The following is a 26,921-nucleotide window of genomic DNA, read 5'->3' as shown; positions in this document are numbered from 1 at the left end:
GTTTCTACAATGACAGAAGAACCCTTTCAGTCACTGTAGTAAGTGTCTATAATACAGGACTGCAGCTATGTCGCCCTAATGTTTTAGAACTGATGCCCATACTACTATGGTAGATACAACTGAGAGAAACAGCAGATGGAGAAAAATACTGAGGCACAATATATAAATCTAATAAGCACAAGGTGGACAGAAACAACTTTATAACACCATAGCTATCTGATGCAGAAAGTAGGCAATGCTACTTTTTAGAAAGAAAATTGAATGTATAACTTTTGCTAGAGATTATTAGTCATATAGTAAAAAGTTACAACCTTTGTGCTACTTTATACTTGAAATATCGCATTGATTTTTGGTGTGCAGTCACTTTGAAAATGTTTTGATGAGTAACAGTTAACTTAAACCCTAGATAGAAGAATCTCTACAGAACATTAGACATTAAATTGCTTAAAGCAAAAAATAGATTCTTCACAAAGCATATATTGAGTAGCTAACAAAAAAGTAATTCATGCATTCAAATTTTGTATATAGTTACAGTATTCCTGTCCATTAATTAATCATTGACTTGAGAGATGTCAATTTTCTGATAATAGTTTTTATATGCTGTATGATCAACTTCATTAAATTCATATTATTCCATATGGCAGGACTGGATCTCAATTTCACATTAGTTTAAAACAATTTAACAAAAAAAAATATGTTGATTTTTTTTTTCCTTTCAGGATTATTTTAAAGATTTACAATTGCTATATACTTAAATGCCTAGAGTGGCACATTACAGGATGAAGTTTATAAGCATTTTTTTACCTCTCTAAACAATATAAAGTTGTAAATGAGATTATATTCCTTAATAATGACAATATTTGTATTATTTTAAAGGCAACACAAAAGGTTCATAGACATACACAAAAAAGCAATGTGAAGGAATTAATTCCTTGCTATGTAATATAATGATGACTACACTGATCCTTTTAAGAGAGAACTTTATGCTTCTGCTATACCTCTGCTAATTGGAAAGGAAAGAAATGCTGGAAAACACTGGGGCAGATTCTCACTTCCACCTCAACCCCCATATACCAATCTGGCAGCATAAAGAAGCTGCAGCAGCTTCAAAGCATTGCAGAGCCATCAGACATGCCTCCTCCAAAAACAGTTACCTAACTTTCCCTAACTGTTGTTCCTCAACTGTGTTGCACATGTCCATTTCATTGTAGGTGTACGTGCTCTCCAGAGAAGTTGTCAGAGATATTTCCCTCAGCAGTACCTGTAGGGACAGTGTGAGCATGCCTCATGCCACTGCACACAGGTTCAAAAGGTTGTGCTGCCTCCAACCCGCCTCAGTTCATTCCTACTGCATAGAGAAGGGAAGGAGGGTGCATCCTGGAATGGACATGTGCAACACTCATCTAGACCAACGGGAGACGGGATAATGAGAGGCAAACATATGGAGCCATCAGGTTGCATCCTTACAAATGTCTAGTATGCGTACATAAGCCCAAAAGTCTTTGGAAGCTGCTTGCAATCTGGTTGAGTGAACCATCACTTTATTGAGTGGTGCGATATCAGCCAAATGGTAGCATAAAATAATTCAGCAGAAAATCCTGGCAGAGATCCTCTGAGTGTATACTGGGTGGCTCTTTACTCTGTCTAAAACTGTGATGAGGAGTTGAGATGAAGACCTGAACAATTTAGTCTGATCCTGGGAAAATGCCAAAGCTCTTTAAACATCTAGAATATGGAACTTTTCTTCCCCTTTACTTGAATGGGGATTTGAAAAGAAAGTTGGTAAATAAATTACTTGATTGCTATGAAAATTGGAAACCACTTTAGGTAGTAATTTAGGGTGAGGTCAAAGGAAAGACTACTCCCTAAATAAAATCATATGGGGAGGTGCCGATACTAAAGCTTGTCACTCCCATACTCTCTTGGCCAAAGTTATAGTCACCAGGAAAGTCACCTTCATAGACAAGTCTAACACCATGCTCATATGACGACAGGCTGGTGAATACACTGAAGTTAGCCAACCCTATAGCTTTCTGAGGTGCAGTCTGGCATGCTGCACACTGCTATGTGTCTGAGATATTTGAGGCTGTTCCGAACCGTAGTGACAGGTTGGGCCTCCAGATCTAGAGCAATGAGTTACATTGTTTGGAACCTCTGCTCTGACAGAAATCCCTGGCCTTTGTAGAGTCGAGGACTGACCCTATTCTTTGAACAGTGGTTTATGTATTGATTTTGTATTGATTAGGAGCCCCAGAATATAAAGGTGGATAGAATAGTGGTTACACTGGAAAGTACTTGAGACCTGGGCTACCTTTCCACTGGCTAGTTGTCTAGGTAAGGGAACACATGGATTCCTGACCTTCACAGGGATGTTGCTACTACTGCCATGCATTTCACTGTAAATTGGTAGTGGGATCCGTTGACCCTAAATCAGAGAAACCTTCGGTGGGTTTGGTGAATCACCATGTGAAAATAAGTGTCCTTTAAGTCAAGAGCACCATACAAGTTCCTGGGCTCTAAGGAAGGTATAATAGATGTTAGAATAATCATCTGGAATTTTGTTTTCTTTCGGTGCTTGTTTAACTATCTTAAATCTAAAAATGGCATGAGATTCCCTTTGCTTTCAGGATTAGAAAGTAATGGGAATAAAATCCCCTCACTCTGAAGAACATGAGAACTTCCTTTGGGTAAGAGACTTAGGGTATGTCTATACTGATGGTGGCAAAGTCGCCGCCATAAGATCGATTTTTCTGGATCGATTGAATGGTCAGTGTAGACCTGCTCAATCAATCAGGAAGTCAACGCAGTAAATCCACCCCCTCAAGTGGCTTAGCGCTGTGTAGATGGGCACACAGTTCCCGTCAGCAAAGTGCAGTGAAGTAGGCACGCAGAAGGGAAGCACAGCAGTCGATGGGAGTTACGCAAGCTACTCTGAGTAGCTTGTGTGTCTCCCGTCCACTGCCACTGAATTTCCAGGTAACTGTACACCAGGGCTGTATCTCCTGAAGCAGCACGTTCTTGTGTGAGTGATGGGGATGGGAAAAGAAGGATGGTGAAGGAGCTCGTAAGTGGGACAGAAATAAATTCAAGGGTGTTTCCCAGTTCCACCGTGAGTAAGACACTGATCTGAGGTGATGCAGGTCCAAGCACTTAGGAAGTGGGATGGGCAATTGGCAAAAATTGGGGTGGGGAAAGATGGCGCTCTGGAAAGTTGTAGACTGCTCTCGATCAACAGGTCGAAACAGTTGTTTAGAGGACTCAGCTGATAAGAACAACTGGCAGTTGCAGATAAGGCAGAAGGAGGATGTCTCTTTTAACCTCTACTCCTCTTTTTGGACAGTTCCTCGGTATGCTGCAAGAAGGGATGAAACCATTGGGATTGCTGTGCATGGAACAGTTTTCTTTTTGTCACCAGTGTATAAATCCCAAGTAACTTTAAGGGTTGCTCTTGAATCCTTAAGACTATGAAGTCTCTCATCTGTCATAACAGAAAACAGAGAGGCGCCTTCAAATGGGAGGTCTTGAATGTTTTTTTGCACATTCAGGGGAAGATCTGATGACTGCAGCCAAGATGAATGCCACATAGTGAAGGTGGAAGCTATAGCTTGAGCAGCAGAGTCCACTGCATCCAGGCTTTCTTGCAATGCTGTTCTGGCAACTAATTTGCTCTCCACCTCAATAGTTCATCAAGAAGCTTGTCTTTGAACTTCATGACATTTTCCCAGCAAATCATGATGATCCAGCAGAGCCTGCTGGTTTGTGATCCTAGGCTGTAAATCTCCTATAGAATAAAGTTTCCAATTGAACAGGTTTATCTTTCTGCCTCTTTCCCTTTTGGAGTAGAGACCTGCTGTTCCTGTATCCTTTTTTTGTTAGTTGCAGTAACTACCAGGGAGCCTGGAGAAGGGTAGTATAAAAATGCTTAAATCCCTGTGAAGGGACATAATATCTTTTTCTCCACCATTTAAGCAGTGGGAGACAAAGAAGATGGGGTCTACCATAAAACCCTGACCAGTTCCAGGATAGCCTCATTAATGAGGAGTGCCTACTCTAGAAGATCCTGCAGAGGCTAAAAAGTCCTTGAGCCTGTGAAATCTTTCCTGCACCTCTTCTGGATGGATATCTTGAGCAGGAAGGGAGTGGAGAGGTTCTCAAATATAAAGGGAAGCCCCAAGGGGTCCAAAAGACCCATTTGTCACTCACATGCACCTCTCCCAGACACTTAAGAAAACTGGGATGTGGGTTGCTCACTGGAATAGACCTATCAAATGAGTGACTGGTGCTGAACCAAGGAGAACGAGGCATTAATCTAGTACTGAGCCTGTTACCCTGTCAGGAACTGGGAACCCTACTCTACAGAAACACTATTCTAAAGATATACTTATATATATGTATGTGCACATACAGTACATTAGACTAAAAACTAACACTACAGGTAATATGGAAACTAAAGAGGGAAGACTTGTACAAAGATTGTAGCTCCAACAACCACCATGATAGCCTGTAGGAAGGAGGGCGATCCGGGGCAGCGTGGCACTTTATACTTACATGCAGTGGCAGAAGGCACAAGAGGGTGCTCACATTGTTCCTATGGATACTGCTGAGGGAAAAATCTCTGCATACATATCTCTGCATACATATCTACAGTGAAATAGACATATGCAATTACTTGAAGAACTTTCCCGTTCTAGCATAGGGGAGTCAGGGGCAAGCTCAGGGGAAAGAGGGAGACAGGCAATAGCAGTCATTAGCTATTCTGGGATGGGAAACGCCAAGAAGCCGCCATAGGGAGGTTCCCAAAAATTTAGAACAACCTTGGGACTGGTTCTAATTTATACCAATGGCCACACCAACCAATAAGTTGTGCTTCTCCAAAGGCAGCAGTATAGAATCTAGCCCACTGAATCTGGAACTAGATATCAGAGCAGCACTGGCTGGACTACTTCTTTATCAACTGAGATCAAGTGATCCCTAACAACTGAGAAACCAGCCCCATCTTCAAAAACGTGTTTGGACATAGTTATCCCATGTGTTCATGTGTCATGATTACACCTAAATTTAACTTTCTAGTCTAACAGATTATTTCCCATAGCCTAAGAAATCCATTAAATTATATAACTTCAGAACATCCATCTGCAGGTGGGTCGGGGATCCATTTGCTTCTTACATATATCTGGGGTTTCACTGTGTTTGCCTATTGAAACAAACACTTCCGAACACTTCTGTACCTATTTTCAGAAAGTATTTTTAAATCACGGCTGTCTGTCCAAAAGGACAAGTTAGGAGGGGTTTGTATATCTTTGCCAAGAATGCTGGACTCTAGGACCGTGATTTCGTCATTTGTTTCCTATTTAAATCCTGAGCAGAAATGCCCGTAATCCTGACTATTATTGAAGCAACTTTAATTCCTAATGTACATTTTGGCTGAATAAAACTATTTTTTCAGGCTCTGATTCAGCAAGGTACTTAATTACATGCTTAACATTGAACATGTGAATAGTTCTGTTGACTTCAATGGGACTGTTCACATACTTAAAATTAGTCACATTTTTAAGTAAATTGGGGCCTTAGAGAGTGAGATTTTGGATTTGGAGAATTTGATAGCCCTGTAGCTGCAGATGCAATGTAGAAGCTGTTGCTCCAAATTAGGCAAACCAAAAGCCCTCTTGCACTGGGAAACATGTTAGACAACATAGGACAACCGCCCACAGTCATGAAGCAATGGGATAGCACCAGTCTTGTACCAGAGCCTTGGATCCCACTTGGCCCCATTATGCAATTGTAAAGTCAAATTAATCTCAACCAACACAAAATTTATTTATAGAGAAATGAAGCTGTGACATAGACACTACTTGGAAAAAGACCTCTGTTATTTGCAAACAACTTTCACAAAAGATCTGACAAATTCACTGCAACAAACATGTTTTACAGGATATTTTTCCCTAAAGAGTAACTTGTAAGGTATCTACAGAAAGCTCTCCGCTTGTCAAGATTCATAATCATTGTGAGATGTATGTATGGGTAACATTTAAATAATGTATTTGTATTGAAAGTATGCTTTATAGATTTGGAGTAGAAATTAGTCATCAGGAGGTAATGTGCCTCAGAGATGACTCATTCAAGCAAGAGGGAATTGTCACCCCTCTCTAAATCATCTGGTGAGGTAATTCAAGGTTCTATTGTCTACCATTACCACATCCAGAACAGTCCATGAGAAACCATCAAAGACAATTGCAAATGATCAGAACCACTTGGCAGTAAAAAGGAACATTATAGCAGGCAGGAGATTGCCCTGGCTAGGAATAGAGATAAAATTCTGTTTCAGAATAATAAAGCGTTAGGGAGAGGGACTCTTGATCCATTCACTGAAAAAACCCCTAAAGGAATGTGAGGCTTTCATTAACATTTGGATCCTGGTTCTTGCGAAACCAGCCAACTCTGTAACAGACTGAACTTTTGGGGAAAAACCTACTTTATCATCTAGGAAAGGACTGGTAAATGTAGACCCAGATTCATGTTCTGTATGGCAACAAATTGTTTCCACAACTCTCTCGTTTCTAGTTAAATATTTATTCTTTCTTAAATAAACCTACATTTGTTTTATCATAAGAGCTCACAAGTGCTGTGCGGTTTACAGGAGTGGGGGTTTAACGAATAAATGGGGCTACACTGCACCTTTGGAGGAAGAGGACATAGAATTTCTGTGAATAACCAGTGTCAGGGGCTGCATATCACAGAGGAATGATTCAAAGAGACTCGGAGATTGGGATGCACCTATTGTTAACCTGAAAGGCGAAGTTAGGGCTAGCATAGCCCATAGCAGAGCACTTGAGGGGCCGAAAGGCTCGTGGTGTTAGGGAGCTGATGCCCACCTATCATTGCTGGAGGTGGGGGGAGACGGAGGGACTCACAGTGCTGGGTGCCTGAGAACCATCACAAAGGCTAACTGGCAACAGACACTTAATGGGAATAGAGCAGAATTTTTTTTAAAGAAGCAAAAGAGAGTCTTAGAATCATAGAATATTAGAGTTGGAAGGGACCTCAGGAGGTCATCTAGTCCAACCCCCTGCTCAAAGCAGGACTAACCTCAGCTATATCATCCCAACCAGGGCTTTGTCAAGCCTCAGCTTAAAAACCTCTAAGGATGGAGATTCCACCACCTCTCTAGGTAACCAATTCCAGTGCTTCACCACCCTCCTAGTAAAAAACTTTTTCCTAATGTCCAACCTAGACCTCCCCAACTGCAACTTGAGACCGTTGCTCCTTGTTCTGTCATCTGCCACCACCGAGAACAGCCTAGCCCCATCCTCCCTGGAACCCCCTTTCAGGTAGTTAAAGGCCGCTATCAAATCCCCCCTCACTCTTCTCTTTTGCAGACTAAACAAGCCCAGTTCCCTCAGCCTCTCCTCATAAGTCCTGTGCTCCAGCCCCCTAATCATTTTGGTTGCCCTCCGCTGCACTCTCTCTAACTTCTCCACATCCTTTTTGTAGTGGGGGGCCCAAAACTGGACACAATATTCTAAATGCGGCCTCACCAATGCCGAATAGAGGGGAATAATCACTTCCCGTGACCTGCTGGCAATGCCCCTCCTAATGCAGCCCAATATGCCATTAGCCTTCTTGACAACCAGGGCACACTGCTGACTCATATCCAGCTTTTTATCCACCGTTACCCCCAGGTCCTTTTCTGCAGAGCTGCTGCCCAGCTCGTCGGCCCCCAGTCTATAGCTGTGCATGGGATTCTTCCTTCCTAAGTGGAGGACTCTGCACTTGTCCTTGTTGAACCTCATTAGATTTCTTTTGGCCCAATCCTCCAGTTTGTTTAGGTCACTCTGTATCCTATCCCTTGCATTAATTATTAATTTAAGTAGTAGCTCTTAAATTGTGAAAATTAATAAAATAATTGACAACATTTCTAAAACATATTAGAGGTAGAAAATGCATCACAGGTAGAAATTTCTAAGATGTATCATAGAGGGAAGATACTATGGTAAGCACACACAAGACAGAGAGGTATTTATCTATCTTCCCAGGACCTAAGCTAGAACAATAACACTTATGTTGTGCATCAGTTAAAACATAGTTAACTGAGGATGGTGGGGAGGACGGGAAAAAGAAGAGCCAAAGAATCTGTTTCACGGGGTATAAATTACCTGCAAACAGAACATTGTCTCTGTGGCTGGAGAGCAGTAAACATTACTACCACAGAGTAGTTACGAGGTGGAGCCTTCACAAATCTTCTGAATTTGTCTCCATTCATGCGGATGACTGAACGCCTTGAGCTCCATTCCATAAGCTGTTCCACCTTTTCCGCTAGCAGATTCTGTAATCAAATGCAGGGAGGAGGGATGTTAACATCAGGCAGCATGGGGCTAAATTCTGCCCTTGTTTGAACTAGGTCCCAACTGACTGCAGGGGAGCAGCATTCACATACATAATAGAAGAATGTGACCCTCATTCCATCTACCTTTAACAGCAGTTAGTTAAAGATTTTTCTCAAATATTGTTGAATTTGGTTAAAAAAATTAAACTGATAAAAGCAGACTTGTAAGTTACTACTTAAGGAAAATATTGTATTTAGAAGTCTGGTGATTATAGCATTATTGTACAGATATCTGTGTCTAGAGAAAGAAACATTTGTATGGCCTTAGCGTATAAGGCATATGATCAATTTCCATTACAAGACAGACTGTTTCACACATCAGCACAAAGAAAAACTTCATAAAGTGTAGCATTATGTTACATTTGTCATAACTGGACAATCTCAGTCATTCAGATCTCAAATTACAAGGAAAATGGACCTGCAAGAGCCAGAAAAGCAGCTACATCTTGTTACAACACAATAATTAGTGTAAGTAAAAGCAGGAGAAAAAAAAGACAGGATTTCCTTACAAATGTCTACCATATTGCCACTGCACTTAAGTTATCCTTACTAATAAGCTTTGATATTTTGTTGTAGACAGGATTGGTACTGTTGTAATAAGCGGTCCTACAAAATTTACCCTAAATGTGATCTCAACTGTAAAAAGTATTTGAATGTTCATGAGATGTCACAATAACCTACAATAACAAATGTTGAAGGGAAAAGGTACAAAAAGGAAACAGGAAAACTGAATTAGCCAAACAAAAAGGCCTACTGATATAATTCAAGGACTGTGTTAAGATCATGGTTGGTAAACAACAAAAGTATAGAACCAGAAATCAGTGAACCAGAATTAGTGTGTCAGAAACTAGGCCTAATTGGTGGACAAAATAATGAAAGGATAGGCTATTCCACCCACATTTTATTTAGGAGTCCTTAAAGAAACACTTTGGGGGAGAAAAATTGGCTACTGGAGCAAGCTTCAACATCATGGCTGCCATCCTCACCATCTCCTAAGATCCCAGGCCTTTGTCACCCTGATCCCAAGAAATATCTTGACCAGCCCAGAACAGAAAAGAACCCAGATGACATCACCACCTCCACTGGCTCCAGCTGAATCCCAGATATCACTTGAGATGAAATGGGATTGGGCTTTAACAACAACTGCTCCAGGCCATTGCAACTGACTTCTTTTCTTTTCCCCAACAAGGACAGTTATTGAGTTATTGCCATCTTTGAAGCCACCTAGAGACTGTCAAACAAGGATTTTCTCCCATAAAATCTTTCCAGCTAAATGGAAAGGGAACAGGAAATGCTGTTAAAATGAAAGCCATATTTAATAGTTTACATTTCAAATGCTTTAACTGTTGTTTCTTTTTTATCTTTAATAAAGATTAAAATGATTATAATGGTCTGTTTGCCATGGTATTAAGCAGGCTGAGATCTTTGTATACTAAACCCTGACCCTTGTATAAAACTATTTAACATAGTCACTAGGTTATGTTAACATCTTTGGGGCCCTATGTTCCATCTAAATTAATACAACAGTATCATAACAAGTTATTAAGTTTGCCCAACACTGCCTATAAGACCCTGTTTTCATTTGCTTCTCACTTTGCCAAACTTAAGCGTTTAGGCTGAAATTTTCCATGACGCATGTCTGCCTCAGACTGTCGTCTTGGGAAATTTAGCCAAAATGGTTCAGCCACTTCTGAAAATGAGAGTCTGGGCAAAACTCATTTTCCCCACTTTGAAAAATTCTGGTGATCTCTTTTGAGAGGATCTAGCACCTCCATGCTTTGCAAAAGGGATGTGAAATTTGGCAAGCAGTGACCTTTGTGTCAGGGATGTGCATTTTCCCAATCCTGTGAAAATTCACCTACATTTAGTCAAGTTACAATCCTCTGAAAACCTGCAATTTGCACGTGCTCAGTAGACTTGGTAAAGCTTTGAAGCTACATTCCCTGAAGAATCAGTTTACATTGAGCATGCTCTAGAATTCAGATGAGCAGGATTTCCTCTGCAATTGCAGAGCAGCTGCAGAGTGGGTTGAGGCTGGGTATCAGAACGGAGTGAAGGCAGTCTGTGTCTCTTGTGTTCTCAGTTTGCTCATGCTGGGCCCAGGCAATGTAGAGAAGGAAGCTGCCTCATACAGATGCAGAGGGGAAAAGAGGGAGACTAAAAGGGCAGGTACATAGATTGAGATAAACAGCTTGAAACAATACTATGAGTGAAAGTTGGCAGGTTTTTATGTGCCAAAAACAAAAATTTGGGTGGGTTTATTATTGCCAATCAATAATAGCCAAAATCCTGCACTGACCTACCTCCAACGGAACTCCATAGGCTTCAACACCAACTGTCCGGGAGGTTGTATGAGATATAAATTAGCACAGAATGTAACCCTGAATATACAGTAAGTAGTTGGGGTCTGTATATATATATATATATTTTTTTTTTTTACTTTAGATGGGAGGGATGAGGGGTAAAGTTTACAACTAATAATTTTGAAGAGTGAATACTAAAGACGTTTCTACCACCACAAATACTGAATCAATAATTAAAAACATCAAATTTATTTTCACCTTATGAAGTCCTGAAAACAAAAGGAAATGTTCATGCCTCTAAATTGGAATTTTGTGATTTAGAGCCACCAGTCTGAAGCATAGATTCTTGACATATTTACAATTCATCGCAGGCATGCAAATGAACCAATTAATACAAAGAATTTTCCTGCCAAAAGAAATATTTGCTATTTTGCTTCTCTCAGAGACTACTGGAGTTCTTGCCTGACAGAAACAAACAGAATAAATTAAAAAGAAACCTATCCTCTGCTAAGTTTACTCAATGCAAGCATGGTTCAAATTGGAGGATCTGAATTAAACAGTTTACAGGTAGGAAATATCTTTTTTTTCTATTTGAAAAGATCTACCAGTTCTGGATGATGTGCTCTGGCTAGTAGTGTTCAATAAAAATGCAAGAGATGAACTAACAAGACTATGGAAAATATGATTTCCCAGTGCTACATTAACTGAAGCGAAGAGAACGTTGGAGAAACTAATGAAAAGATACAAAGATTTTCAAGTTGTCACATAATAATAGTCTTGTATGACCCCCAGACACCTATAGGAATATACTTCCAGCAAAATGGGGATAGAAACTGCTTACTGACACTTTACAGATTTCTGAGATCATAAGCATAAGACTGTAGGCTGCTTGACCAGAAACATGAGAAACAAATATCACCTGCACAGACTCTAGGAACTATTCTTGCCAAAGTATAAATGACCTAACTAAGGCAGTGCTTCCTTACAGTATCAAACGGGACATATATAAAGTATTGGTGCATTCTCTGGAAATCGCTCAGACAGTGAATTTTTAAAATCTACCAGAAAACTTACTGAAAGTACAGTATTCTAGAAACAAACACCAACTATAACTTTACAATCTGCTTCAATGACACTGAAGGATTCCAACTCTCCTAAAAAGAGACTTACATTCAGTACATGAGTGATGACCTGCTCCATTGAAATCAATGAAAACTAGTGATTTCAAGGGGCCAGGATTTCCCCCAGGGTTCTCAGAGACTGCTTATTTAGAGTATCTTGGCAATTTCTGGTTTATTGTTATCCCAGAATGCCTCTTTTCATAACATCACTGATACAAGATATCTTCTTGTGATTCATGATATCTGATCTCAAAAGCAAAGTAGGAAGTGCTTGGAGCATTTAAAAAACTGAAGAAGGCTTTTTTTGGTTATCTAAAAATCTATTTACAATATATGCTGTTGAATACCCCCTACTCCTCCTCCACTCTGACCCTAATTAATGGGAGCATTCTGCAGATAAGTTTGTGCTCAATCGAGTTTTAATTTTAGCTTTATATTTTGAAGCCTGATCACTTGAGCTCTCGAAATGTGACATATTTCAGGTTATCCTTATAGCTTTGACTTAGGATCATGTGCTCAAAGTGGCATCTACTTTTCTGTCATTAGCTAAGATAATTAAACATTTCCATTTAAGGAAAATTAATGTTTTGACGCATGCTGCTACTGCTGGACCCACTTCAGTGATTTCATGCCTCAAAAATTATTATTAATGAAATCTGTATAATTTCTACAAAACCATTAAAAATATTTGTGTGTCATGACAAGACCAAAGTGTCATGACTTTCTTGCAAGGTGTGTTGTGGGGGCAGCAATGGAGATATGTCTGAAGGTTTTGCATCTGTAGTTATGGCAGAGTTTGGTGCCACTTAGAGTTGGTATGTCGTGGTCCTGGTCTGTGAGGAACTTGCTTCTGAGGATCAACTTGGTGAGTTGGGGATTGTTTTGAAGGCCAGAAAAGGGTGTTTGGGAAAAATTGCTTTCAGAATGTCAGTGAGAGATGACAGGTGACAACTAGGGGTGTGTGGTCAGTTTTTTTGTTTCCCCTGTATAAAGCAGGTTCTTTTGGGAAATTAGGTCGGACCAATCCAAGATGCAATATGCTTTCCTGGAGGAGAGTCCCTGTTTGGTGAAGGTGGTTTTAAGCTTGTGAAGGTGTGCATCCCAGACTCTCTCTTTGGAGCATATTCTGTGGTATCTAAGTGGCTGGCTCCTCACAGGTCTGGACACACCAACTCAAGGAAGCACCAGACCCTACCATAACAGATGCAAAACCTGCAGCCATAATTCCACTGCTATGAATGAATGCACCCTTTAAACTACAAAATGAGCATTTTTCTGCCTTTTTTCCTTTTGTTTAACCATGATTTAGTAAGTGTGTTCAGGAGTCCAAGAAACAAAATATAGACCTGGCTCCTGCTGTAGTGCAGCAACAGAGGTAGCTGTTGGTAAGAAAGTATTATATTAATTGGTTTATTAATCTACCTGTAAGTAGAGAGAGCAAGTCAAATCACTCAAGTCTAAAAGATGAATCAGGATGTATTGTTTTACTAATAAAATGAGAATGATGTGACATGATCTATGCATTCATACTATACTATACATAGAAATTCTAAAAGTGCGTTCAAAATCCTCCTCCTTTATGTGTCTTCTACCCATCTTTATGTTTAGGCTACATTATGTTTTGAATAATAGTTTTATATAGAAATAGTCAGAATTCTGGGCTTCACAGAGAATCCCCTTGGGCTAGCTGCTCCCCACCCATATTCCAGACTAGGAAAAAATCACAAGCAGCTGTAGAAACGGTGCAGACTACCAGCTGTGCTTAAGTCAATTCCATATAGGTTCACATACTGCGTTCATCACCATAGTGTATGAGTGCCGTCTAGTAGTACATTAAGCAATGTGATCTGTCATGTACTGTTTGTTCTCCCCTCTTCTCCCCTGAGGGAGAAGTGTGTGTAGTGGAATGTATTGTTTTGATAGCATACATACTTTTTGTTTGTTTGTTTTATATAAATATTGTTAGGGACCAGGATATGGGTGGTCAGGCCTGGTGGTGAGAGCAGGAATCAGGCACCAGGAAACTTAGCTGAGGATCAAACCAGATTCAGAGGCCATATGTCAGAGCATCAAAACCTCTGAGTCAGAGGCCGGATGTCAGGGCCCAGAATCAGAACCAGAATCAGTCAGAAAACTGAGCCAAGGGTTGGAGCCAGGGCTCAGAAGTTAGGCAAGAAGGTAGGGTCCATTGAAGTAGGCATCCAGAAACTCACTCGGTTGCATAGACAACTTCTTGTGCCTCTTTCTGGCTTAAATAGCATAGCTAGACCAATCAGTGGGGCTGGGTGTTCATCCAGTCAGGAATCATGTGGGCAGTGCCTCTGGTGGGGCTAGGGTTACAGTAGTCATTAGCCCACTAGACACTAGCAAGATGCTGGATGACAGCTGGAATATGAGGGTTGCCTGGAGACCTGTGGATCCTCACAAATGTACCTGTTGCTATGTGTGTGTTAGAGAAGGTAAGATCAAAGAAATGTGCCTTGACTTGGAGCAGAAAGTGGTGAGGTTTGTAATGGTCTTTACTTCCTGGGGGCAGTTCATGCCACAGTTTCAACTGCATGCATGCACCCCCGTCTCCCAGAGAAGTTTTGTCTCATGCAAAGGCTAGCTTTACCCTTATTGTAGAAAGTTCCACTGTGTCAAAATAGCATAGCTGTGAACATCAGTCTTTGTCCTGGAGCTTTTATATATGGTGAGCCTCGGCCATGGAGTACTTTGAAGGTAAGTACCAAGATCAAGACTCAATTCAAAATTCTATGGGAAGCCTGTGTAAAGTTGTGACGAGTTTATAAAAAGAGTTTATAAAAAGAAAGTAATAGTATTTCCTCTAAATTTCATTGTTGAAGAAGCAAACTATGAAGAAAATAAGTCTGATTAAGGGATTCTCAGGGATTCTTAGAGCATATCTCAACACACTATCTAAGCACTTCAGTGGTAAATTAGATTTGCATGAAAAGATCCTCAGTAGACATTATGGAGTCTAGTGTGAGAAAGGCAAGAACTCTGTGTGAATTCTAGAGCTCATTCCTTTTTAAAATTTATTTTCCTTTAATTTTATACAGTGTGTCAAAAACTTACATTTTGATGATCAAAACATCTATTTACATGGGTTCTTATACTATTCCTATCATTGTAGTATCTGAGAGCCTTCAAATAGTGCATAAAGCAACGTGACACTCATCCTCTGAGAAACTGTTGTCTCTTACACAGATTAGATTTAATTTTATTGTAGAAAGTTCCACTGTGCCAGAGAACTATAGTTGTTGACCACTGTCTTCATCCCGGAGGCTTAGCTGGTCTTTTAGATAACCTGGGCCCAAGGCCTTTAAGCACCTTGAAGATAAGAATGGAGACCCTGAACTTGACCCGATATTTTACGGGGATCCAGTGTAGGGAGTGGAGAACAAGTCTGATATGCTCAAGGTAACTGTGGAAACGGAGAGAAAAAACTCTCAGATAGGTTCGGTTTGGGATACGGGGGGTCGGCGAGACAGTGATGATTCTAGAGGTTTGCTTAATCAATAAACTTTTTATTCTATAATAAACAATTCTACTCGTATAGTAAACAGTTCTACTTCTATAATAAACAGTTCCACAGAAAGCAATTGCACAGCAAACAGTGATAGTAAAGGGCAGGGGAACTCCGTGCGCGTAAGGACAAAGTGCGCCACCCAAGACTTCTGCATTTGTGATCTCTCCGGATCAACATATGGCTGCCAGCGTTTGACACTAGGGTGCCCGGTTTTGGAGTTCCCCGAAGGAGTTACAAGACAAACACAGCAGAAAACAGTTAATCCATACTCACAAACACCATCTACAAATATACCATGTTGGCCAAATTCAGTTGCCGTTTGCTTTAAATCCTGCAGACGTGAGAGAGCCGCTCCGAGTGATCAGTTCGCAGCGAAGTGGGCTGGGCAAGATGCGTCAGCCCGCTGAACCGACATGACCAGGAGATACGTGAGGTGCTGGGTAGATCCAATTCCTCTCTGCTACCTGAGTTTGAACTTTTATAGTTTCCCGCGGTCAGCAGAGGCTAAGCCCCATTGGTTGCTATTTGCTGCATGACCTTTTAAGGTCATGCCTTGGCTTTTAGCCAACCAGGTGCTCATGATTTTCCAGGGCAGGTACTGACCAGCCAACCAGGTGCTCACAATTTTCCCGGGCAGTTGCTGACCATGCACCAGCAGGTGAGGTTGCTTCATCCCCTTATAAGGTGACAGGTACGTGTGGGTCATGCAGTTCGTGCTGCTGAGTCAACCCTCCCTAGGCTGCTTCTTTATCCGCGTGGGGGGAGGGGGGTGCGGAGCATGTGGCGCTGCCGACGCCACTATGCAATTTTGTCTCCACAGTAACCTGTGATGCAAAGGAGACATGATACAGCATTCTGTATTAGTTGGAAGTGCTGAAAACTTTATGTCCAAATATTACATTGCTACAATTCAGTCAAGAGGTGATATAGGTTTGAATAACCAAGGCCAGGTCTTCTTTCATATGAATTGTTAATCAATATCCAGATTGTTCAGCCATCTAACTGCTGCATCATCGAGGTAGCAAGGACATATCTACTGCCTTCTTGTGGTAATCCTCTGTGTTGGTAGGCAGAACTCTGGGATATTGCCTGGGAGCTGGGATACCACTGAGCCCTCTGTCTGACCAGCTTGGACTCCCTATTACACTGTGATGCTGCGACATGCCTCAAACCCTAGCAGGTATTGCACTTACACAGCCCTCCACAGGCAGGGATCACACCCAGTTCAGTTCAATGAATGTTTTCCAGCCACTCACAAACCAATAATAGAGAAACTCCAGTTGGTTCCTCAGCCCAGGACCACAAGACTATACTGTCTTCCCTGGTTAAAAAGCCTGAAAGATGATTATTGAGTGAAGATTATTATCCAGGCCACTCTTCCCTCAAAGTGGAAGGAATGTGCACCAGCTTTTGTTACTGAGCAGTTTGTCTAAACACTTCACTCAAAAACACACTGGTTAAGATAAAACATTAAACAAGTTTATTAACTACAGAAAAATAGATTTTGAATGATTATAAGTGGCAAGCGTAAACAGATTAAAAGTAGTTACCAAATGAAATAAACATAAAATCGCAGTCTAAATTCTACACACTAAAAAGCTTTTTGAATTAGCAATGTCTCACTCTTGTTAGATGGTACAAGCAGTTTCTTAAACACAAGCTGGGCAACGTTCCCTGTCTGGGAAAACCCATCACCAGTCCAAAGTTCTTTGTCTTCCAGATGCACCTTCAGATATTCAGTTGTGGGGAGAGAGAAACCAAGTGATGATGTCACACTTTACGTTTTATAGTCTGTTTCAGCTTGCTAGAACAATCGGGACTGTGACCTGCGGGGTCGTCCTCATTGGTCAGTCAAGCCCCATTGCCAACATGCTTCCTACAGTGAAGCCTTCACTGTAAACAATTCCTATTTATATAATCTATTCTTGAGTGGGTGAGAGAGAGACATTAACATTGTCTGGCCACTCCATTGTTGTCCCTGAAAGGCTGTTTGTGGGAGTTTCCCACCTTACAACATTTTCTAATAGCATGTTCAACAATGTTTCATAACTTCACATACAATCTGACAAGATATTAATGTTTAGCAGATCAAGACTTTTAAAATAATACCAAACAAGGTAGTTTTACAGAATATATGATAAGTGTACAGAATATAATATATCATATGGAATATATCATGTACATATCATAATTGTACAGAACATAATCATAATACACTGCTACAAAATGGGGACTGACTGGATAGGCAGTAGTTTTGCAGAAAAGGACCTGAGGGTTAGAGTGGACAAGAAGCTGGATATGAGTCAACAGTGTACACTTATTGCCAAGAAGGCTAACAGCATATTGGGCTCAATTAGTAGGAGCATTGCCAGTAGATAGAGGGAAATGATTATTCCCCTCTATTTGGCACTGCTGAGGCCTCATTTGGAGTACTGTGTCCAGTTTTAGGCCCACCACTACAGGAAGGATGTGGACAAATTGGAGAGAGTCCAGCAGAGGGCAACAAAAATGATTAGGGGGCTGAAGCACAAGACTTATGAGGAGAGGCTGAGGGAACTAGGTTTATTTAGTCTGCAGAAGAGAAGAATGAGGGGGGATTTTATAGCAGCCTTTAACTACTTGCAAGGGGGTTCCAGGGAGGATGGGGCTAAGCTGTTCTCAGTGGTGATAGACGACAGAACAAGGTGCAATGTTCTCAGATTGTAATGGGAGAAGTCTAGGTTGGATATTGAAAAAACTTTTTCACTAGGAGGGCGGTGAAGCACTGGAATGGGTTATCTAGGGATATGGTGGAATTTCCATCCTTAGAGGTCTTTAACGCCTGGCTTGATAAAGCTCTTGTTGGGATGATTTAGCTAGGTTTGGTCCTGCTTTGAGCAGGAGGTTGGACTAGATGACCTCCTGAGGTCCCTTCCAACCCTAATATTCTATGATTCTAGAATTACTTGACATTGGTGAATATGAAGTTTCTGGGGTGTTGTTCTCAGACACGGAGTCACATTCCCCAAGGATAACATAAAGCAAAATGAAAGAAGACAAATGAAAAACACAGGTTCATGTTCCAAGATCAGATCGTCATCCACCAGGATGGAGTGGAGTATCCTAGTCTACTAAATGTGATAAAAAGTGTTACTCACAGATGCTGTTATATGAGAGGTAAGCATCAGTGAAGAATCAAAGAGTACTCCTAGACAACAGATTGAATTAACCAACTATGGGTGTGTACCTCAACAAGAGTCAATTGCTCCGTGGCTGCAAACTCCTCAAGATGCCCACTAGAATCATCTCTGTCTTGGTCAGTTTCAGCTTCAGACAGCAGTTTGTCATCCATGAACTGATCTCATCCAAGCACTGGGCCATTTTGGTGTGGTGAAGGATAGTTAGAGCTGTATGTCATCTGCATATTCTGGGCACTTGAGCCAATGTAATTTGAACAGTTCACATAGTGGCTTCATGTAGATGTTGAAAAGAATCAGAGAGAGAATTGATCCTTGTGAGTCTCCCTAACTGAATGGTCCAATGGTAGAGGTACATCCGATTAGGAAGGACTCACACCATTTTAGCACATTACCCTGCACACCACCCACTTTCTCAGGTAAAACAGCAGCATGTCATGATCAACTGTCTCAAATGCAGAGAGAGGTCCATGAGAAAGATAATGGCTACCAACACTATCCATTAATAGGGGGATATTATCCATCAGTGTCACTAAGCCATTTCAGTTCCACATCCTGGCCGGAATCCAGATTATGATGGGTTTAAAACATTAAATTTAAATGAGATTACCTATAAATTCCCACTGATATTAAATGAAGTCTGCACAGCCTTCACAGGGTTCTGACATGCATTAATGATGCCGCTGACAGAATAAGGCCTAAATACAGAGAACACTTAGACTCATGCTTAACTTCATGAATGAATAGTCCCACTGTATTAAATAAAATTAATCAAATATAGTTCAACAATGTAAGTGTTTCGAGAACTGGGGTCTAGGAAAGAAATTTAGACATTACTGTAGGAATTTTTTTTCAGCTACTAGCCAAAAACCTGGAAGCAGCTTTAAAAAAAAAGTCATAGAATCATAGAATATTAGAGTTGGAAGGGACCTCAGGAGATCACCTAGTCCAATCCCCTGCTCGCTCATCATCAGAGGACTAGATTGTAAATTAAAGGTATACTATAGTAAAAGGACTAGTTAAACCTCACAGAATAATCAGTGTAGGTCACCCTTACATTGAAAGTATATTGCTCTGGATGAGTATAATATAGGATAGCCAGGAAGATTCCAAATATAGTAGTTATATAGAAAAGCTAAAGAGGTTCAACTTACTCTCACCAGACAATACTTCAAGGTGATCCAGTAGAAGTAATATGAAGAAATTTGATTAAAAGGTAATACAAACATTTTCTATATGGTATAAATAAACGGATACAATACTTTAAAAATGAGGGAACTCCAGCAAAACTATTTCAATCAAGGAATACTAAGACAAGTTGTCAAAACCAATATAAATAATAAATGTGAAAAACTTTGTTATTGCAACCTTTAGAATACCAAAGACAAATCCAAAATAAAGAAATGCTGAAGTTAACTTGACTGTATTGCACTTTTTTATATTTAATGGTTTACATTTAAGAAGGAAAACAAATACAATATAAGAATAAATATGTAATGAAAATGAAATGTTCCTTCCTAGCACAACTATGAAGAGAATTCTAGAACTAACACATACCAGTCAGACTAGACTGTGAACATGACTACTCTTTCTTCAGTATGACAGTGTGGTCATTAATTCAACGGCTAATCCAAACCAATGAAAAATACCAACATCAGAGGCCATATCCAATGTGATATACCACTTTCCTTCAGAATAAAAGAAAAAAGTGAGAAAATCACAATACTAAGAATCTCCAGAAAGGAAGAGTTAGAGGCACAGAAGGATGTTGAAGTAAATAGCCTAAGGAAAAAACTGATACTTACTAGTCTTTAGAAACCACATATATTTTGTCTCCTAATTCAGGAAAACCTTTAAGCATGTGCCAACAGGACACAAGCACATGCTTAACTTAAATCCCATTGGCTATAACTTTGAACACTTGCTAAAGTACACTCCTGAACAGTGAAACACTCCTGAATTAAATCCTCAGAAAGCATCTCACTTATACAAAACATTATGACATGTTGCAAGTTTTGTCTACGCAACTTTACCATACTAACTTTAAATATTAGTAAGTATTAGCTAAGATAGTGTTTGTTGTAGCCCTTACTGCTGTGACTTTTAGAATTTGTTTTCATGAACTCAGTCTTTATCGTCCTAGTCCTTAATGAGGACTATTCCATGAATATGTTCAAATTTGGCTAAATCCATTGTAGCAGATCATGATTTAATAGTTTAACACCATCTAAAAATGGTTGTATATAATTTTTACTTAAAATAAATTATATTGACTTCTCAGAATTTCCCATGGCAAATTAAAATATCGTGTGCGACAAGTATTTAAAATAAAATTACTTTTGTATTTTTTGCCAGGATAAGCAGTTGACTTTAATTACACTGTGCTACCTGAATTATATGAAACATATGTTCATTTGTTTCCAGAAAAGAACAGAACAGAACAGAAAGTAGATACAAGATTCTTTACCTTACTCTTGACATATCTATCTTCTATTGTTTTATGAATCTGGAGCTGAAAGTGTTTTTAAAAACAATAAATTTAACTGTTTCCTTAAGTTATGTTCCAATTTGAAAATCTTTCTCAAGCACTCTCTGTGAAGATAGCCTGAATATTCCACTGAAAGTTAACTGTTCTCTGTAAACTTCATTGTAGACTGTTGTACTTTCTTAAACTTTCCTTAAAAAATGGCTTCTTTAGTCTATAATTACTGTTACAGAAAAAAGTAATGCAGAAGCTCATCTTCCAGTATCAAGTAGTTCATGTGACAAGAGGCATCCCACAAGATGATAGCTACTTTACATGGAATACCAAAAGCTGCTTTCCATGCTATCACCCTGTTAAAGCTGAATAAAAAAAGGAATGAACAACGAATTTGTTCAACAAACAATTTCATGGATTTTTACAATGAAAAAACAAGTTCTAATCTCACAAGAGTGCTTGCAGCTTTTTGCATAGTATGACTTTCTTCTTTTAAAAAAAAGTAAAGCTTTTATGGAAAAAGTGTTCAACATTATTTGTTCTGATATTTTCTGTAGCCAGCAGAGAAACATAGAAAGAAATGTTTAGTCAATGTTAATTTGAATAGAAGGGTTATTTTGTTTAGGGTACAAGTCTAGGAGTCAGGATATTGGTTTATACTCTCAATTTATGCCACAGACTTCCTGTGTGACTTGAGGAAGACATTTTAGTTTCTCTTTGCCTCAGTTTTAACCTCTGCAAAATAAGGCTAACGCTATCATGCTTCTCTGCAGCGTTCAGAAACTAAATTAATATTTATACAACACCTTGAGATCATTAGATGGAAGACACAATATATATGTGAAGTATTATCAAAATAATTTTGATGTGCTGAAAAAATAAGCATAAAATCTACCAATGGCAGAGAATGGCCCCTTCACATAATTGAGCTCTTCCTAACAAGGCTCACGTCCTCTTTTTCTCAGAGACAAATCAATAAAATGCTTTTGTACTTCATAATCTGTGTGTTTGTATTAATTGTACAAAAGAATGACAAACTATAAATTAGACTTGTTTAAGCAACTGTTTTCTATGGCGTATTCAGTGTCAGTAACATGTCCAGCATGATTCTATCATTGTTTATTACCTCAGGTGCCAGAGGGCTGAGATTTTTTAAAGCAGTGCAAGGCAGCATGGTTCACCAGTTCCTCAAAATATTTCTCTCAACTTTTACAACTTCAGATGTCCAAGAATAGACAAAAACCCCAGTAATTATGACATACTACGTAAGAATACATAATAAATTAAACTGACTGGTACAAAGTTAAGAAATAGGAAAGCAATAAAGATATCATAATACACTGTTTTTCATATGTAGTCCCTGAACTATGAGAACTTCATTAAGGTCACTTCCAATGTCCTTTTAAAAAAAACATCAAAATATACAAGAGTTTAGAACTATAAAATGTGTGCAAAACATTGCTAGACAGATGTCTTTTCATTACATTCACAAACAACTTCAAGATCAGTGGAATCAGTGTTCAGTGAAGCAAACAGTATCTTAAGTAAAGAGAAACTAAATGAGCAAAGACATTTAAAAAAACTGAAAAAAGACCTCTCAAAAGCATGACTGTCACCAACCGATGTTGGTCCAATAAAAGATATTACCTCACCTATCTTGTCACATTAAAAAAAGCTGTCATTTTGCTTAAAGTGAATATTGGTCACACTTGTTCAGAGTTTCATGATAAAATCATTCACAACTTTAAATTATAGGAAATAGTCTTCAACTCCAAAATATGAAGGCATTATTGTTGAGTCATAAGCTGACACCACCTCACATTTTAAAGTTTTCTTTTGTATGCATATTTTGTGGCCCTAAAAAAATGTTGGCACAAAAGCATCTTTAGTATTTTGAAAATATGGTCCTCTTAGCAGAAATAAGGTTAAGAGGGAACAATGATGTGTCAAGTGGCACTTTTCTCTCTGGCAATTCCTTAAGTTGTTACAGCACATCTTTGGAGAAAAGTTTGAATTTGATGATCACAGTGGAAATTCTATTCAGGTTTGAGGCTGTATCTTCTTCAGTCGAGTACCAGTAACAAATCACTATGGGGGGGAGGGAGAAGACAAAAATAAGGGCACTGACAGAGCTATTAAAAGTGATAGAAGATACCAAGCTATATAACAGGATATACATTACATTACAATACAATATCCTACATACAATAGAATCAGCATAGATCAGCATCAGGTAACACACAATTAGACGAAATATAAAAGCAAAAGGAACAAAAGACACAAACTCACAGAATGGTAGGGTCAACAAATATCTTACAGAAAAGAAGCAAACTTCTCTCCTTCCCTGAAGAAAAAGGGAACCTCCTGGAAGGACACTTGGAACCTTTTCTCCTTTCTAAAAAAGGAAATACCTCAGGAACATATGCAGAGCAACTAATGGCTGAACTACCTTCACTGTGGATGCACTAATGCAGAATGAGTTTTTGCTAACTAAGAATTGCCCAGAAATCAGACTTTTTTGAAAAAACAAGACACAGCCCTAAGAAAGTAGAAACTCAAAAACCAACAGCAGAGTTTTCTCTGACTTTCACAAGGTCTGTAATGCAACTCAGCGCAGGCAAGCCAGGAAGCCTCTTAACTACACCACTAGTGTATCTGAAAATAAACATCCCTTTCCCCCCTTTCTCTAATCTACTTAGAATGAATTAGAATGAATATTAATATATTATAAAATGTTGCCAGATACAAAAGTTAGGGATAAATTCAGGGATCTAGACTGAATAAACAATTTTAATGAAGGGATAATGTTATATGTAAAAACAGAAGTCAACTAAAAGTTAATACAGCATTGGGAAAGACATAAATTTTAATGACAATAGTAATCCTGTTAGGAAAGAATGGGTGTACTCATAATGATTTCTTTTACATTAGTAATTAAGTGAAGTTGTAAGGATATTTGAAATCAAGCATAATTTTGTTACCACAAGTAAGTGAAAAAAACATATGGTGGAAGAGTCAGCAATAAAAGGGTTGAAGCTAAATAATGTGTTATAAACCACTTTATCAAAGAGTTAAATAATCAGAAATGTAACTGACAAATAATGCTCAGGCACAGCTCAGCTATATACATAGAGGTCTTACCATTGTTGTTAAAATAAGTAGAAAACTAATGAAAGATTTATACAGCTATTCCCCTTTGCTGGGAGACAACAGTTCTTTAGATGAATTTGTGCTACTGCACAGGAGATTGTTAAAGAGCATTAAAGAATGTGGAGAAACTCCACATGAAACTCTGAACTTTAAATTAGCAATCAGCAATCAGCAGAGTGCTGACAGAGAAACTGCAACTTGTGCAAGTAGGGGAGGGAACGCATTAGAAGAGGGGTCTACAGAAAGCAACATGCTGAAGTAGGTTGCTGACTAAAGCTAAGCCAGCAGATGTTCAGTGCATGTCCCAAAATGATTGTACAAAAGGCAGTGTCCTAACTTGTCTTACACAAACTGGCATGACACAAGATGTTTTGCACAAAAAGACTGGAATTTTCAAGACAGTTGCAAAAATCTGAAAGCGATGGCTCGTTTTCTGATTGGATAGTGAAAAGAGACAGCTAATTTTGGCTGGATATTTCCAGTGTTCATCAGAAGTAGGGGTCACTGTTTGATTAGTTCAAGCCATCTTATATAAAAAGAGGAACCAAACTGTACCACCCAGTGGAAATGGGATAAAATCTCCTTCTGCACATTGTTTCCCAAAAGCTGATAGCACCTGCTAGAGAAAAAGCTGAGGTCCTTGACTGGCCACCTGGGAATCCTCCTGCTGATATCATGTACCTATCTTGGATAGGCACTTTTAACTGACTGTTTTTGTCTCTTTTCTAGCAAGTTCAGGTTGCCTGTTAGCACATCAGGAAAAGAACATGTATTGTCACTCATCTGCTCCACCTGTGCTTGCAGTGTCAGCACCTGCTGTGAACAGTAACTGAGCTGAAAACTGATGGCTAAGCAAACTTCTGATAAAAAGTAACCCATTTCTCCTGGGTGACTATCCAAATCAGTCAGTTGACTATTTCCTAAAACTGGGTACCTACCTTATGAGGAAGAGTACATGTGTATATAGGTGTTTTAATGGTTATCACAGAGCACATGCGTGTGTGTGTGTGAAAGATAGAGAGGTTCCAAATCAAGATAGTTTTAAAGTAGTTTTGAAACTGAACAAGTTTGTTAACAAGATTGTGAAACACAAGTCTAAGCTAGTTATTGGTTTCAGTTATAAGTTTATACACACACAAAATAAAGATAAGTATTAAAGCCTTTTTAGCAATACTCAATCTACAGAGTCTGTCTTAAAATGTAGGAGTGCAAGTTAGATAGTTAGGAGAGTTAATCAGATTCTGGATTAATATAATTTGTGTGGGTACAGGTTAGAAAGGTAGACTCCTATTGAGATCTTGGTGAACTGGCATGTGAATAATAAACAAAATAATTTGGTCATTGTTTTGGGGTTTTTTCTGTTTTAAATAACACTTAAATAATTGATTCATTAAATTAAGGTCCTGTATGGATGGACTCATTCCAAAATTAACAGTCACCATCATAGAATAATCATTTAATAGGATTGTTTTCTATTATGGTTGGGTTATGTGATTTTTTAATAGCCTGGATGTTTATCATGTTGAGCAGTTTTTCCAGTTTATTTTAGCCTAAATCATAATTCAGTGATGTTTGCATTTTTGTATCCTATGCTATTGATTGTTGTTATTAAGGACAGCTAACAAAACTCTATAAAGTCAAATATAACTCGAGTCCTTTCCTTTAGTTAATCAATCGACAGCCAAAGAATCCTAATAAAGGTGGTACGGGTAATCAGTTGAACACTTTTGCTTAACTAAGGTTTATTTTAGATTCTTTCTTTACAGCCATCTAATCCTTGCAGTCCTGCAGTTGACCAGTTGACCCCGCATAGGTACACTTCTAAGCATGTGTGGAGTCCCATTAGATCAGGGCAAAACCTGTGTTTCATCATTTTTCATCAAATGTAAGATTTAGAAGACAAGATTTATAATTGTTGGTCATTTTTTTCCAGTTTCTAAGCTTATTTTATTAATGTTAATTACTGCTACTCTTCCTGATTTTTTAATACTTTTTCAAATCATAGAAGAATTGAATAGACATTGTCCTTAAACAAATCACAATCGCATTCTTGGGAATGCAACTACTACACATACGAATTAGTTTAAATTTGTACTTTTTTGTACCTTAATTTGAGACAATGCCATTTCAGAAGTTATACGCAATTGAATACCTACCAGTATAGTATTCCCACAGTATCTCCAGTGCTATTAATCTTTCATCAAATAAGATAATTACACAAATTTATCTACAGCATACTAACTATTTCTTGACAGCACAGTTTATGTGCAGTAAAACCAACCCTGATTAAGTACATTTTGAAAAAAAAAATCTAAAATTGCAATCTGGAAGAAAAGTATAGATAGCTTTTGCTGAGTATCAAATTAAACAAAAATAGTTTCTCTCATCCAGATTGTCACATTTAAAAGACAAAAATGAACAGTAATGCATCTTGTTTCCATAAAATATCAACATTCTACTCCTGGGTATCTGGTACTAAAACTCGAGAACCCTTCCCCCAGACTTCTTTCAGCAGAAGAACCGAATGCACTGGAAGTAAGTGTTCTGTATCTCTTAGAGCTTTATCACGCCTTACTGAAAAAGCCAGTTTTCAACCATCTCAGTCACCACAGGAAGACAAGTAAGCATGTACCTGGTTTAACTAGGCCACATGTTTATTAACACATCTATCCAGCAATAATCTGGTCATCCTTCCTTTGTAATCTGTGCCCCCTGCAGGAGGGCTGCTATCCACTCCATTCCTCATTAATCTAGTCCCCAGAACTGTCACTGAGACC

At 39.0% G+C, this 26,921-nt stretch overlaps 1 protein-coding gene across 9 annotated transcripts in view; it reads right to left on the bottom strand.

The window, feature by feature from the left end:
- TUSC3 (tumor suppressor candidate 3) overlaps nucleotides 1-26,921 on the bottom strand; it is a 276,373-nt gene that overhangs the window by 159,335 nt on the left and 90,117 nt on the right. For 7 of the 9 annotated variants that reach the window (XR_010916676.1, XR_010916675.1, XM_067530559.1 and 4 more), the window contains exon 2: nucleotides 8,154-8,323. The exons of 1 other annotated variant lie outside the window; for it this stretch is intronic. Coding sequence is in view for 6 of the 8 variants with exons in the window: in XM_067530559.1 (XP_067386660.1) it covers nucleotides 8,154-8,323 (170 nt within the window). In the remaining 2 variants the exon portion in view is untranslated. Of the gene's footprint in view, nucleotides 1-4,548; nucleotides 4,569-8,153; nucleotides 8,324-26,921 lie in introns of those variants that run through there. One more of the 9 variants, XM_067530563.1, reaches the window with a different exon arrangement.

Source organism: Emydura macquarii, unplaced genomic scaffold, assembly GCF_026122565.2.
Source record: "Emydura macquarii macquarii isolate MOO-44397 ecotype Brisbane River unplaced genomic scaffold, CSIRO-AGI_Emac_v2 contig_3108, whole genome shotgun sequence".
Taxonomy (NCBI): domain Eukaryota; kingdom Metazoa; phylum Chordata; order Testudines; family Chelidae; genus Emydura; species Emydura macquarii.
This window is presented reverse-complemented; position numbering and strand designations above follow the sequence as displayed.